Source organism: Antrostomus carolinensis, unplaced genomic scaffold (genome assembly GCF_000700745.2).
Source record: "Antrostomus carolinensis isolate BGI_N321 unplaced genomic scaffold, ASM70074v2 scaffold53573, whole genome shotgun sequence".
Classification (NCBI taxonomy): domain Eukaryota; kingdom Metazoa; phylum Chordata; class Aves; order Caprimulgiformes; family Caprimulgidae; genus Antrostomus; species Antrostomus carolinensis.
The window spans coordinates 1-13,996 of NW_010304155.1; the positions used below are offsets into that span (position 1 = coordinate 1).

Sequence of the window (13,996 nt, forward strand, 5' to 3'; positions counted from 1 at the left end):
ACCGCGGGGGGTGTAGGGGCCGCCAGGAGGGTGGATGGTGCCAGTCCCCAGACGCATAGTCCTCCCAGAGGGACAGAGAAAGCAGAAATCAAGAGAAACGCTCCTTCCCCTGCGCTCTGCAGCATGAAAATTGCTGTTGCACACCGGGAGTCTGCACTGAGGGGCCCCTCTAACCCTGGGGTGCCCGGGTGGATGTCTGTGGGGTGTCAGGGTTTGGTGCTGGAGGAAAGCAGGTCTGGAGCTCTGCTCTGCACCATGGAAGTTACCCCCTTTCTGCTGCATTTTTATCAGAGGTAGAAATTACAATCTTTGTTTGTTCATCTCCAGTGAGGAGCAGGATGAGCTGCATTGCCAGGATACCGACTCGGATGTGCCGGAGCAGCGGGACGGCAGGTGCAAGGTCAAGTGGACACAAGAAGAGGTGAGTTGAGAGCCAGGCAGTTGCTGAGAGCAGGTGCTTCAGGGTAGGCCTCCAGCATGGCACCCGGGGCTTGGGTGCCTCCACCCCAGTTCTCACCCGCTGGCCATGACACCACCTCCTGCTGTCTTGCTGCTGGAGAGGACTGTGTGTCTGTTTTGCTGATGTGAGCTGAGGTTTTAATGGCAATAGGGAGTTCAAGTGAATTTGAAGTGTAGCTCAGAGACTAAGAGCTCCAACCACTGAGCTCTCAGCGAGGCATCTGCTGCCTGCAGCGCTCCTGTGAACACAGAGGGGTTCCAGAGGATGGCTGAGGCCTCCAGCAAGCTGAGTTGAGCAGCAGAAATGTCCTCCCTTTTCTCTACCAAAAGCAGAGAGAGTTGACACTGTTGGGAGCATGGCTTAGTCGCCTTGTCCAAGAGCCTGCAATTAGCTGGGATATTCTCTTCCCTCCTCTCAGTTCCTCCATCATCTTTGTTCTGTGTGAAAACTACAAGTTGTTCTGTCTCCCCTGGGGTCGGAACACCAAGTAAGATGGTCTTTGTGCAGAGATCAAAGTCTTGGGCTCATGTTGGGCAGGGAATTATTTCATACCTCTGTTTGCCCAGCCAGAGCACACAGGCAAGGACACCTATAGCACCTATAGCAGGCTTTTTTGAGCTGTAGGAGTAGGCAAACCTGGGCTACAGCAGGGTTCATGAAAGAAATGCTGTAGTGCTCAGTAGCACTGAAAGACAACAGACCATTGTGCTGGTGGTGCTGTGCTTAACCCAGTCAGCTTTCTTGGTCAGGCAAAAGCAGTGGCTGAGCTTGGAGATGGCCTGTCTGGTCAGGGTTGTACTGGGGCTGGATAAGCAGGTAGCCTTGGCTACAGGGTTTGAACCAGACTGTACTGGAACAGAGCTGAGCTCTTGTTTTATACTCACTGTGTGAGCTCAGCCTGGTAGAGAGACCGGGACCAGATCATCTGTTCCAGTTGGGCTCTATGTACTGGAGTGCTGCTGAAGGATGGTGTGAGCTGCCTTCCTCCCCTGAATGCAGAATGCCAAAGAACCCTTGACAATTCAAAATACCTAACTTGTTCTCTTGATGCTGCCAGCCCAGGGGTGCCTGTGGCCTGTGTTGCCTCAGTGAATGTGAAAGTGGATGTCTCTTTTCTTTGCAGGATGAGCAGCTGAAGATGTTGGTAAGACATTACGGGCAGAATGACTGGAAGTTCCTGGCCAGTCACTTTCCTGTAAGTGACCTGTTGCCTAGTTGGGAATTGTAGTGTTTGCATGTTGCTTCTTGCGCTTGATGTGCTGGTTCTCTGTGTCTGTGCAGCACCTTGCACAGTGGAACTTTGTTCTGAGACTGCAGCTCCAGGCTGTGAAACTGTGCTCCTTCAGGGCTGGAGACATCCTTCTTGTGTAGAGGACTTCCAGGGGCAAGTCTGTTGGAGTTGGGGTGAGAAATTGAGGTTCCTGTCCCTGTCTCTGTGCCCAGTGCTCTAGTCATAGTCTGTATTTGCCATGTGCTTCTGCAGTTTTTCTGTAGGGCAGCCTGTGTGCAGGGAGTGCTGTTGCTATAGGGGCTTTTGGAGCCTAAGGTCTGACGTGTGGCTCTTCTCATTCCTTTTCCCAGAACCGCAGCGATCAGCAGTGTCAGTACCGGTGGCTGAGAGTGTTGAATCCAGACTTGGTTAAGGGCCCTTGGACCAAAGAGGAGGACCAAAAGGTGAGTTGGGCAGGAGAGGAGCTGAGCATTGGGCTGTGACTGTCTGCAGAGGGGATGGAGGTGTCGGACCCTTGGGTGTTTTCTTGTAAACTGTGGGTAATTTTTTCCAATGGTGGATACTGGTGAGAGCAGCACTCTGACCTGTTCTGAGCAGACTAATGTAGCTGTGGTCACCGTGAGTAGAAGTAAGTTTAGGCCCCTTCAACTAAACACCTTCTCCCTCTCACACAGTACTGCTACAGTAGGCTGCCAAGGGAGAGCAGAGAAAGGCATTAATTCATCTGCCTGCTGGCAGATCTCCACCTGACCTGGCCGTGTTGGACCTAAGAGAAAATAAAACTGGCATTTCCTGTGCTGCAGTAGACAGCCTGAAGTGGATGTCTGGGGTTGGCTAGGTGAATCATGACTTTTGTGAGCCTGTTTCTGTGCTGATTCCAGAGTGAGCTGAGAGGGGCCAGCTCGGACAGAGTCATCATCTTCATGTGCTTAAGAAGAGTTGGAATGAATTCCTACTTTTACCACGGTTTTGTACTGCAAATGTCCTAGTTTCAGATTCTCTGTTACACTTCTGCTCCCATGTTTCTTTGCCTTTTGGTCCAGTTACAGGTTGTAACAGTCCCTTTTGTCTCCCATCTGTGTGTTCCACATCCTAAGGAAGCTTATTGTGATCTCCTTCCACCTTCCTACAGCAGAGCAATAGCCACCTGCTTTCCCCTTCCCTTTGCATGTCTTGGCTCTGCCAGCCTACCCAGTTACAATGCCCACTGGCAGGCTGGGCTTCAGCTTTCTCTTCTTAACACTGCACATGGCTTTACTCTGCAAGCACTCCAGCTCCTTGGCCTTTGCCTCAGTTTGATGTCTTTGATCCATTTGTCTGCAGTAGGGACATTTGTTCTGGGCCAAGAACACTGTGAGCAGCTGCCTGCACCTTTCATTTGAGCACAGCTGGCCAGGGTGGAAATGATCTTTGAGAACCCTTCAGGCTCCTCTCTAAGATCGTGGTGGGCTGAACGTTGCAGGTAGTAGATTGTTTCATCCTGACTGTGCTGTGGACACATCACAGAGCTCAGAACACATTCCCTGCCCAGAAGCATTTGCACTGAGCCTCAGGCAGAGTGACAAAGCCCTGGGCGAAGGGGAAATGGCAAAGTGGATGGCTCTTAAATGAACATGGATTGTTTATGCTTTGGAGGTCTTGCTGTGTGTCCAGGTGGTAGCAGGGCATGGAGCTGCAGCTCTGCCATGTCCTTGGTGTAGCACACTGGGTTAAAGGGAGGCTGTGCCCAGTGGGCAGAGCAGTGCAGAGCTCAGATGGGGACTGTTGTTACGTGGCCAGGTCCTCAGGAGGAGCGAGGGCAGAGGAGCCTTGGAGGACATAAGACTTTGCCCTTGCTCAGAAATGGGCACGTGTTTCTAAATCTGGACCCCTCTGCACATGGTGCACCTGCTGGTCTCCACCCTGTTTTCTGTGAGCAGTCGTCTGCGTTCACAGGTGCCATGTGGCAAAATGTCCACGTGGAAACAGCCTCTTTCAGAAATTTGTCTGAATTGTTGTTCTCACAAGTGTTGGAACACCTGCTAGTCACTGCTGGACCCCTCCAGCTTCTCTGAAGGAGCCTTTTTCTGTCTGCACTTACCTGGTCCCAGGAGGGGTGAAGAGCAAAGCCTGCAGATGACTGTATTGACCCTCCCATCCTTTATTCCGTTTCCTTATTTCCCTCCCGCTCTCTTCAAAGGTAATTGAGCTGGTTAAAAAATATGGCACCAAACAATGGACCCTCATAGCCAAGCACCTGAAAGGGCGGTTAGGGAAGCAGTGCCGGGAACGCTGGCATAACCACCTGAACCCTGAGGTGAAGAAGTCCTCGTGGACAGAGGAGGAGGATCGCATCATTTTTGAGGCCCACAAGGTCCTGGGGAATCGTTGGGCGGAGATTGCCAAGCTGCTGCCTGGCAGGTAGGACCTCTTTGCTCACTGTTGCCTTCACAGGTGGGTGGCCCATGGAGGTGCATGTGCTGGGCTCACAGGACGGGGCTGGAGAGCATGTAGGAGCTATTGGCTTTGCTTTAAAGCTGCTGTAAATGGTGATTTCTGTTTTCTTCTGCTTTCTCTGCAGGACCGACAATGCTGTGAAGAATCACTGGAACTCCACCATCAAGCGGAAGGTGGACACAGGAGGCTTCCTCAATGAAACTAAGGAGTCCAAGTCATTGTACTTGCTGGTGGAGGTGGATGACAAGGAGAGCCAAAGTCAGTCGAGAGCTGAGAGCCAGGTACTGCACCAGCACATTTGCAGCAGGCAGCTGGGTCAGTCCCCTGCGCTGCTAACACATATCAGAGCTGTTCATCCACCCTTCTGCCTCTCACGCTGCCTTTGCCACAGCCTGATGTCTACATAGACAGCCTGTGCCTTCCCCCGACCTTCTCCAAGACACTGACTCTTGGGACATCTCTGCCTCCAGGAGCTGGAGCAGTAACGTGAGCCTGAGTGTGTTCTCCAGGTGGAGGACAGTGGTCTGGTAGTGCTGTTATCTTGCCAATCCCAGCAGCAGGTCTGTCTTGGAGACCAAAGATTTTTTTGGCTCTGTTGTGCTGTTGCTGGTGGGAGAAGGAGGCTGCTCCAGACGGTGTGGGGGGAATGGTGAAGAGGTATTGTGTTCCTTTTCTCTAAACAAGGAAGCAGGGGTAGTACACACAATTATTTTCCTGAAGAAAGCACATAGTTTTCAAAGGCAGGCTCCTGGAAAGTAGGAAGTGTGGAATTAGTTCTACCTGCTCAGCCTTTGTTTACCTTTCTCCTGGGGTACTGTTAAGTGAAATCTTCAATTAAACAGTCCTGTGCTCGTTATGTTGCCTGGATTCCTGCTTAGATTGTGTGTGGGACAGAGCAGTGAGGGAGAACAGGGCTGTGAAACAAACCACATGGCAGGTAGGAGAGCAGGCAGAGCTGAGTGTGTCCAGGGACCCTTGCTCTTTGTCCTCGGGAATTGACTTTGTTCCCTTGATTTCTACTAACGGTGTGGCTTTCTTTTGTTGTTTTGTACAAAGAATGTCCTGCCAAACTGGCCAGTTGATGTCTCTGAAATAAAGGAAGAGGATGTCAGTGACGAGGAAGTGACGGGTGTGCAGGAGTTACCCTCGGAGCTGCCAGCTGCCGAACTGGCAGAGCATAATGCTGAGGGGACCACAGATGATGCTGTGCCTGATGATGCCTCTTCATTTATCACATCACCGTACAAATGGGTTGTTGAAGCTGCCAACTATTTGTACCCAACATCTGTGCCAGCTTTCAGTGAAGCTCTGGACATGATTGAATCCGTAAGTAACACTCCCTTGCTCCTCCAGCTAATGCAGGGAGACTGATCCCCACCCTGTTCCCTTGAGTGCACTTATTGGGTCCCCTTGCTTATCAGTGTGGGCATCCTGAGGTGGTCTGGGTCTGCCTTGCAGCTTCCCACTGTCTCTTTTCCAGGCCTCCATTAGGCCTTTCTAGCTCTGCCAGGATTGCTCTGGGTTTGCAGGTTCCCTTAGGTGGGTGTCCTTGTGCATGGGCTCTGCTGGTGCAGGAGGCTGTAGATGCTGGCAAACCTTATGTCCTGGTTTTTAGCTGAAATAGAGCAGGACACCTCATGTCAAGCCCTCCTTTATCAGCCAGTGCCCCCAGCTCTCCCTTTCATAACAGTGCAGACCCATGCTCGTGGGCTTTCCTTCCCCTCCTGTTAGGGAGTGGGATAGGACAGGACAGACTGGGAATAGGCCAGGCCCACTTGTAGGATGCAGGACAGACTCCTTCACACTGGGCTAACACCACTGTTTGTTTTCAGTGGAGGTAACTTCACTGAAACTAGTAATTTTGGGCCAGTCAAGCAGTGATGAGGTCCCCAGGGTGAGAAGCTGCCAGCTTAGGAGGCTGGCTACAATCCACTGCTGTCACAGGGAAATGTCTCTGCAGCACTCAGCCTGCCCGAGGAGTTTGAGATGATTATCCCTGAAGGGTCCACTTTGCATGTGTATAAGAGGACAGAGATCTGTGCCCAAGGCCCATCTGTGAGTCCTTAGGGCCCTGCTTGTGTGGTACTTTGGGTATTGGTGGGGTTGAGCTGTGAAGCAGCTGATCTCTGAACTGGTCTGGTTATTTTTCATCTGCTTTCAGCAGCGTGTGTTACAGCAGCGCCCTGTGTCCAGCTGTATTCATGTGCCCACGACTGTGGTTTGGTGTTGGGTGACAGTTGTTTCATTCAGTCCCTGTCCCCAGACCTATCCCCAGCTGCTTTTTTTTTGTCCCCTGTGTGTGGGGGTGCAGCTGTTTGTGCAGCTGTGCTGGGAACTGAACTGGGAAACCAACCTTGCGTAAATAGAAAAATCTGCCCTACACACAAGCAGCAGCTTTCAGCTGGGTCAGTTCCCTAGTCTGGTTCTCAGCTGGGAGGAGGGCTTTTGAGCTCTCCTCTAGCCAAGCTCCTTGCAAAAGCTGGTGCAATCTCACATACCCCCTTATTTCACCTCCCAGTTCATATCTGCCTCTGCACCAGTTGGCTGCTCAGCTTTCCTTCCTGGGCTGCTTCTGATGGTTTCCCTTGTGTGCAGGACCCAGATGGCTGGTGTGATCTGACCCAGTTTGACCTGCCTGAGGAACCCTCCGCTGGCAGCAGCAGTAGCAGCAGCAACAGCCCTGTGAGACAAACCCCCAGCAAGCCGTCATCGTCCTTGCCCCATGTGACCGAGTACCGCCTGGATGGCCACACCATCTCCGACCTGAGCAAGAGCAGCAAGGGGGAGCTCATCCCCATCTCTCCACACGCAGAGGTGAGCTTTGGCACACCGCCATCTGTGCTGAAGAGGCAGAAGAAGAGGAAGATCTCCCTCTCCCCCGTCACAGAGAACACCACCAGCACCAGCCTTTCCTTCCTCGACTCCTGCAACAGCATGACGCCCAAGAGCACCCCTGTCAAGACACTGCCCTTCTCTCCATCTCAGGTATGGAGCAGTGACAGACCCCAGTCTGTGCTCCTCTGCTTGGGCTTGATCGTGAGCTAAAAGCATGTTGGTGCTCTCTCTACTTGCCTTGATGCCATGTATTCACATCAGCTCTGGCAGCTTTGTGTTTCTCCTCCCTTGAATGACACAGTGCCAGTGCACAGAGTGTGTCTCTGCTGAAACAAGGTGCAGAGCTGGGGTTCTGGGCTGCTTGTCATCAGTGCTGCCCTTCCCATGGGAGCAGCGGCCTGGCTCTGCCTCTGGGAGTGCTTGCAGCCTTGGGAGAGCCCAGCTGCCCTGTGTGATGGACAGGGCACATGTCTGCTATGAGGAACGAGCACCACCATGCAGATCTACGTGCCTTGCCTGCTCCAGGACTGCTGGAAAGCACAGTGCTTCTGTCCCCACGGCACTGCTGCCCCAGCTGTGGGTAGCAGCATGGCAAGAGTGAAAAGTGGCTTTCCCTGTCTGTGTCCAGTTAAGTCGTGCAGGCAGGCTCAGCAGCATGTGCCTCGTGCAGGTCTCTGAGTTGTTGTGCTTAGGAAAATCCTCCTGGGCTTGTCTTTGCAAAAAGGACTTGGGTTCTTTCAGCTTTTGTCGTGGCTCCTGCAGTCCACACACACGTGCACGTGTGGTTTCTAACATATATCATCCTGGAGCACTGTAGTTTCAAACTCCCTAGTGTCTCCTATATGGATGTGATGGAGTTCTGTCTGTAAAACAGACTAAAAGGTTGCTACTGTGTTCTCCAGCAGTTCCCACAGCTGCTCTGTTGTTCAGACCCTGTCTACCTGTGCCTTCCAGGCCTTTATTTCTGCTGTTTCTGCAGCACTGGGTGGCACATGGGAGAGCACCACAGGACAATCTGAAACCCAGGGCGAGGTGAACCTTGAATGCAAGGCCAGCAAGAACTGGGAAGTCAGAGCACGACCTGAAATGTCCAGCTTTGCAGAGTGTAAAAGGCTGGAAGGCTTGGGGTGAATTTGAGAAGGCAAATGGCATGTCTTGCCTCAGGCTGAGCTTCAACCATCAGTGAACGTAACACACACAGCTCTCCTGTCCTGATAGGTTCTCGGGTACAAATATTGTTCCTTATGGGGCTAAAGTTGTCATTTATGAAGTAAACTACTAGCAGAGATGAGATAGTTTGTCATTTATTCACAGTTTAGGCTGAGGACGGCTCAATGGAAAATCTTTTACCTTGGACACTGTTGTGTTACATGCACTTCCCTCATCTTTGCAAACCCGAGGTTGGAACAGAACTTTGGTGTGCTGGCCTTGCCCGTCCTTCACCATTTTGCTTGGCCTCACTGGACCAGTGCAAGGAGAGACTTCTTTCCCATCCTGTAGCTGCTTGTAGTCGTATCAGCTTATCCCTTATGGGAAGTGGATAACCTTCATAGGTGTGAGGCATCTTCTGGCAGCTTTCACATCTGTGTCTGTGTTTGGGAGTGTGTGAGTCCATGGTTTATGCTGGGACAGATCACTCCTGTGCCACTTGGTGTGGGAGGATTGTCCCTACTTCAGGTTTTCCCTGGTATTTATGAAGAAATCATGACTTGTGATGCTGTGCTGGGATACTTGAGACTGAGTGTCTTCTCTCTTTCTTTCCTGTGCTGTGCAGTTCTTAAACTTTTGGACCAAACAGGATACACTAGAACTGGAGAACCCATCTCTGACCTCCACGCCTGTGTGCAGTCAGAAGGTGATTGTCACCACCCCTCTGCACAGGGACAAGACCCCTCTGCTCCAGAAGAACTCAGCGTAAGTCCTTTCCTCCTCCTCCTCCCCCATCCCCACCAGAGCAGCATCCTTTCCCACAATGAGTCTGATCTGATTCAAACATACCTCCCCCAGTGCTTGTACTGGTACTACTCAGAGAGGGGCAAGGCAGGCTGGGGAGTTCTTTAAATCAGTGTTTCCCCCAAAGGCAGCTCCTCTCTGAGCTGCAGGGAACAAGTGTCCAGGCTGACTGGGGTGGCAGCCAAGTGACCACTGTTGTGCTCAGCTGCTGGGTTGGGCTGTTGCCTTCTGTGCCTGTCTTTGTTTGGGAAGCGTTGCTATGCTGCAAGCCCTGCACCAGCAGGGAAGGGGTTTGGTTTCCTCATCAAGAGCTGTTCAGATCCGTCCCTTTAGCTCTGCAACCTCTGCTCTGCATGTCCTCAAGGGCAGTGCATGGTGATGATTACCCAAGGCGCTGTACCAGGCAGGTGAGAAGGGGTGGTCTGCACAGGGAGTGTTTTGCTGGTGGACTGAAGCAGCAGCACACTGTTTGGGGGTGCTGGCTGTGCTATCAAAACCACTCTGTTGTTGGCATGGTCCAGAGCAGGTCCCTTGTCCAGGTGGTGTGAGCTGGCTTGGCTGCTGTAAGTGCATTTGTACCCAGGGCTTCTACTGGTTCAGCTGTGAGTGTCATGAGCCCAGGCTGGGCCTCAGCAGATCTGCCAGCAGAAGCATTGCAGAGTAGGGCTGGCCTGAAGAGCTGCATGATGCCTGTGCCAGGGTGCTGTACTGCTTTCTGACGAGGGTACTTGGCAGCTGGCGGGGTGGAGCAGCATAGCTGGCGTGTCTGAAAGATGTTTTCCCTGCTAAAGGCTCCTCTGTGCCTGTTTGTCCTGCTCACACCCCAGGAGCAGTCCAGCCAGGCAGGTGGCTTCTACTGCCACCACAGGAGACTCTGCAGGTGTCTCATGTAATGAAAGGGCTTGGAAGACCAGGGGTCACTTTGTGTGGGTTACAGCATGTCTAATTCTTTGTCTTTCCCATTCTCTGCTGCCAGGTTTGTCACACCAGATCAGAAGTATGTGGTGGACAACACTCCTCACACCCCTACACCTTTCAAAAATGCCCTGGAGAAATATGGACCAATTAGGCCTCTGGTAAGTACTGGGCAGGTCTGCAGCTTGTGGTGGCAGAAACATGGTGAGTGCAGACAGGAGATGGGGTAGGTTGCAGTGGAGCTGTGAGCAAGGTGTTATCTGTGCCATAACAAGGTACAGTTTGGTAGGGCCATGCTGAGATGGGAGAGGTGAAGGGGACCTGGTCATGGTAAGTAGCCACAGGACTTTTAGCTCCTCTTGTAAACCAGCCCAAAATAAATATGCCCAAACCTGCCCTTGAATCAGGCTGCAGTGTTTGGCTGCTGATGACCTTGAGGAAAAGCAAGAGAATGATCTACCTAGGCATCCTTGAGGAACTGGGTCTCTTAATACAGGTGTTATGGGGATAGCAGTTTCCAGTATCCCAGGCCTTCTGTGCATACTTGATGACACATTTGGGGTTCAGCTGGTAAGAGTCTTTCATGCCTGGAGACCCTCTAAATCTGTCAGGCTAGCAGAAATCTTGTCATATCTTTTCCATCTGAGAAATAAATAAATCATCTTTGTGTTTGCCCTCCCACTGTGGACTCCCCTGACCCCATTATCCCTTGAAGGAAATACTTGTGAGTCTTCCAAACATATGAATTTTGACTGTCTTGTGCTTTCTCTGCCTTTTCACACCAGCCCCAGACTCCTCACCTGGAAGAAGACTTGAAAGAGGTGCTCCGAAGTGAAGCTGGCATTGAACTTATCATAGAGGATGATGTGAAGCCTGAGAAACAGAAGAGGAAACAAGGGGTGAGCTGATTTTGCATCTAGTATCTGCTGCTGAGCTGCCCTGTGCTGTTAAGGAGTGTTTTGTCTGGTTTTGTTCATCCTGCTGTTGATGCCAAGAAGTTTTTGGCCCGTGGCTGCTGTCTTTTAATCAGCAAGAGGTGCCTGAGGTTGAGGCCTGCTTAAAATATGACCAGCTGTGTCCTGGTTTATGCTGAACTCGGGGTGATATGCTGTGTCTGTAATGTACAGGAGAGACCCATGGCACACTTAAAGCCATCTGTGGCAAGTTGGGCTTCCAGAAGCCCTGTGGGCCTGGTGGCTTTCCTACTGAAAGGGGCTTCCTCTTCTAAACTGGTGTCTCTTGGTGACAGGAGGAGAGCACTGGAAGCTGCTGTGCCCTGTGGGGTGGAAGGCTGCAGCACACCTTCTTCCTGAGGTGCTGATGCAGTGCAGAACCTGGGCTGACGTGGGCTTGGTGTGCACCCTGGGCCCTTAGGATGGGAGTTCATGGGTTGATTCATGCTGATGCTCGTGTTTTCTGTGTCCCCCAGTTGCGTAGGAGTCCCATCAAGAAGGTCCGGAAGTCTCTGGCCCTGGATATTGTGGATGAAGATATGACACAAAATATGCCTGCTCTCCCCAAGACTGTCTGTTTCAAAAGAGCCCAGGTGAGGGGTGCTGTGCTCAGAGCAGGGCTGGAGCTGGCTTCTGCTCCAGAGAAACCTTGTGCAGAGCAGTGGTGGGAGCTTTGCTACCTGCAGCTGCCTCTGAACAGGACATATGAATGTGGATGCAGGGCTGGATTTGTTAGCTGGCCTTTTGACCAAGCCAGGTATCCGCACTATTAGGGCAGATTAACTTGTTTCCTTATACTTTTCTTTTTTTCCCCTTTTCAGCCTGTGAATTTCCTGTCAAGATCCCTGAACCTTTCCTCCTCAAGCAGGAAGAACGACAGTGGTTTGCTCAACAGAGCCTTCGTGCAAGTGCAGCCAGAGAAAATGTCCTACAGGAAAATGCCGAGTCATTTCAGACCACCAGCACCGGTAAGCCCTGCAGCCACTGCTCTCCCAGTCAGGAGGTTACCTGGTGCTGCAGCCCTTGTCCCTCCTCAGGAGGAGGAGCTGAGGGGATGGAGCTCTGTGCAGTCCTGTGTAGGCATCTCTACGCTGGCAGGGCTGTCTTTGCACCAAGCTTTGGAGATGCTGAGCCTGTGGTGTCATGTCTCAGCTCCCTCCTGTCTCTTTGCAAACCTGCCCTTCTGCTGGGGCTCCAAGCCCCGTGGTTGGTCAGAGCTGCTGCCTGCTTAGCATGTTTGGCCCTGGATTTCCTCAGGGGAATCTGCATCTTGTCCCAGTCCATCAGCGAATTTGGATGATGGATCCAGCGGTAAAGTAAACCTTCCTTTTTCTGGTGAGTACTCCTTGTGTGGACAGTAGTAGGCTCATCTCTCTTGTGAGAGATGTTTCTCTTGTAGCACAGTGAGTCTGTGAAGTACTGTATAAATCCTAAACAAAAAGGTATTGCCCATCCCTATGATTTTTAGGGTGTTTTTAGGTTGTGGAGGCTGTGTGCCATAGGTAGCATAGCCTGGCTTTATCCTGCTGCCTACCTGAATGTGAGGCAGTACCGAGCTCCAGGTGACAGAGTGCCACCTTGTAGCTTGTAACAGCACCAACCCTGGCACAGCTACTCTGTCCACAGCTCCCTGTGGTTGTGTCTGGGTTGTGCTGGAGTCACAGCAGCCTACAAATGCCCTCTGGGCCATAAACAGTTTCTTGTGCTCTCTTAAAATCTTCACCATTTGGTATATCTGCCGGCAGAGTGCATTAGTGGAGGGGTATCCTTGCTTTGTTGGGCAACGTGGCTTAGAGGAGGGGATCTGGAGCATGATTTTGCAGGTGTTTGCTTGGGCCAAGTCATGGGAGCAATCTGGTAGCTTGAATAGAGTCATAGGGTGGTTTGGATTGGAAGGGACCTTAAAGATCATCTGGTTCCAACCCCCTGCCATCAGCAGGGACACCTTCCACTAGACCAGGTTGCTCAAAGCCTCATCCAGCCTGGCCTTCAACACTTCCAGGGAGGGGGCATCTACAACTTCCTTGGGCAACCTGTTCCAGTGTCTAACCACCCTCACAGTGAAGAAATTCCTAATATCTAATCTCAAATCTCCCCTCTTCCAGTTTAAAGCCATCACCCCTTGTTCTGTCACTCCCTGCCCTTGTCCAAAGTCCTTCCCCAGCCTTCCTGGAGCCCCTTCAGGTACTGGGAGGCCTCTATAAGATCTCCCTGGAGCCTTCTCTTCTCCAGGCTGAACAGCCCCAACTCTCTCAGCCTGTCCTCACAGCAGAGCTGCTCCAGCCCTTGCATCATCCTGGTGGCCTCCTCTGGACTTGTTCTAGCTGCTCCAGGTCTCTCTTGTGATGGGGGCTCCAGAACTGGATGCAGTATTCCAGGTGGGGCCTTACAAGAGCGGAGTAGAGGGGCAGAATCACCTCCTCAACCTGCTGCCCACGCTTCTCTTGATGAATGAGGATGGAAATACATGCCCTCCTTGGTGAAGGGTGAAACTGCAACTGGGGGCTAGTGTGGGGGTGTTTTCACATCCCAGGTGCAGTGTTGTCTTCACCGAGCAGCCTTGGCTTGGTCTTCATGAAACACTGCAGCGAGGGGGGTTGCATCTGTCCCTGGATTAGAGCTGTCTGTTGTGAAAGCTCTTTCTTCTGACAAATAAATACTCTTCAGCCAGAGTAATTCCTTCCCCTTCTCCAAATAAACCTTACTTAAACACTTCCATTTCTCCTGCTGTCTTAGGCAGGGTCATACTGCTCTGAGAGCTAATAGATCCATATAAATAAAGCTTTGGGAGTGACTTGAAGGTGACAGTAAGGCAGCTTGTGTGGTGGCAGAGTACAGGTGTGCAGTGAAATCCCATTGCCCAGAGACAGCAGAGCTGTCTGCAGCGTTGCTGGGCTCTTGAGTTTTATTGTGCTGGATTGGTGTTGCTGGCACTGTCAGGTATTTATTAAGCTCACCCAGCTGTGGGCTGAACCTAAATCAGCCCCAAAGCCATATTGTGCTGCTAGGATGTTGTTTCTGTAAGCAAATGATGAAGCTCAAGCTCTGGTTCTTTGCAGTGTGTGTAAACAGGTATTTCCAGTTCAGGGCACTGTGTATCTCTGGGCTTCATTTGTCAGAGGATTCACAGGACTTTAGTGGCAAAACCACCCCATGGGAGGAGCCCTTTCTGCTCGCAGTGAGTGGAGCACACCTGATTTTCAGCTCTTCCTG

General features: G+C 51.7%; 1 protein-coding gene across 1 annotated transcript in view; it reads left to right on the forward strand.

Moving 5' to 3' along the window:
* Window positions 1–327: 327 nt before the first annotated feature.
* MYBL2 (MYB proto-oncogene like 2) overlaps window positions 328–13,996 on the forward strand; it is a gene marked incomplete at its 5' end in the record, with an annotated part of 14,471 nt that continues 802 nt past the window's right edge. Inside the window, 12 exons of the mRNA XM_010164325.1 lie at window positions 328–421; window positions 1,584–1,655; window positions 2,042–2,134; window positions 3,871–4,091; window positions 4,252–4,408; window positions 5,184–5,453; window positions 6,723–7,112; window positions 8,737–8,876; window positions 9,892–9,991; window positions 10,616–10,729; window positions 11,260–11,376; window positions 11,605–11,751. Of these exons, the coding sequence (XP_010162627.1) occupies window positions 328–421; window positions 1,584–1,655; window positions 2,042–2,134; window positions 3,871–4,091; window positions 4,252–4,408; window positions 5,184–5,453; window positions 6,723–7,112; window positions 8,737–8,876; window positions 9,892–9,991; window positions 10,616–10,729; window positions 11,260–11,376; window positions 11,605–11,751 (1,915 nt within the window). The remainder of the gene's footprint in view (window positions 422–1,583; window positions 1,656–2,041; window positions 2,135–3,870; window positions 4,092–4,251; window positions 4,409–5,183; window positions 5,454–6,722; window positions 7,113–8,736; window positions 8,877–9,891; window positions 9,992–10,615; window positions 10,730–11,259; window positions 11,377–11,604; window positions 11,752–13,996) is intronic.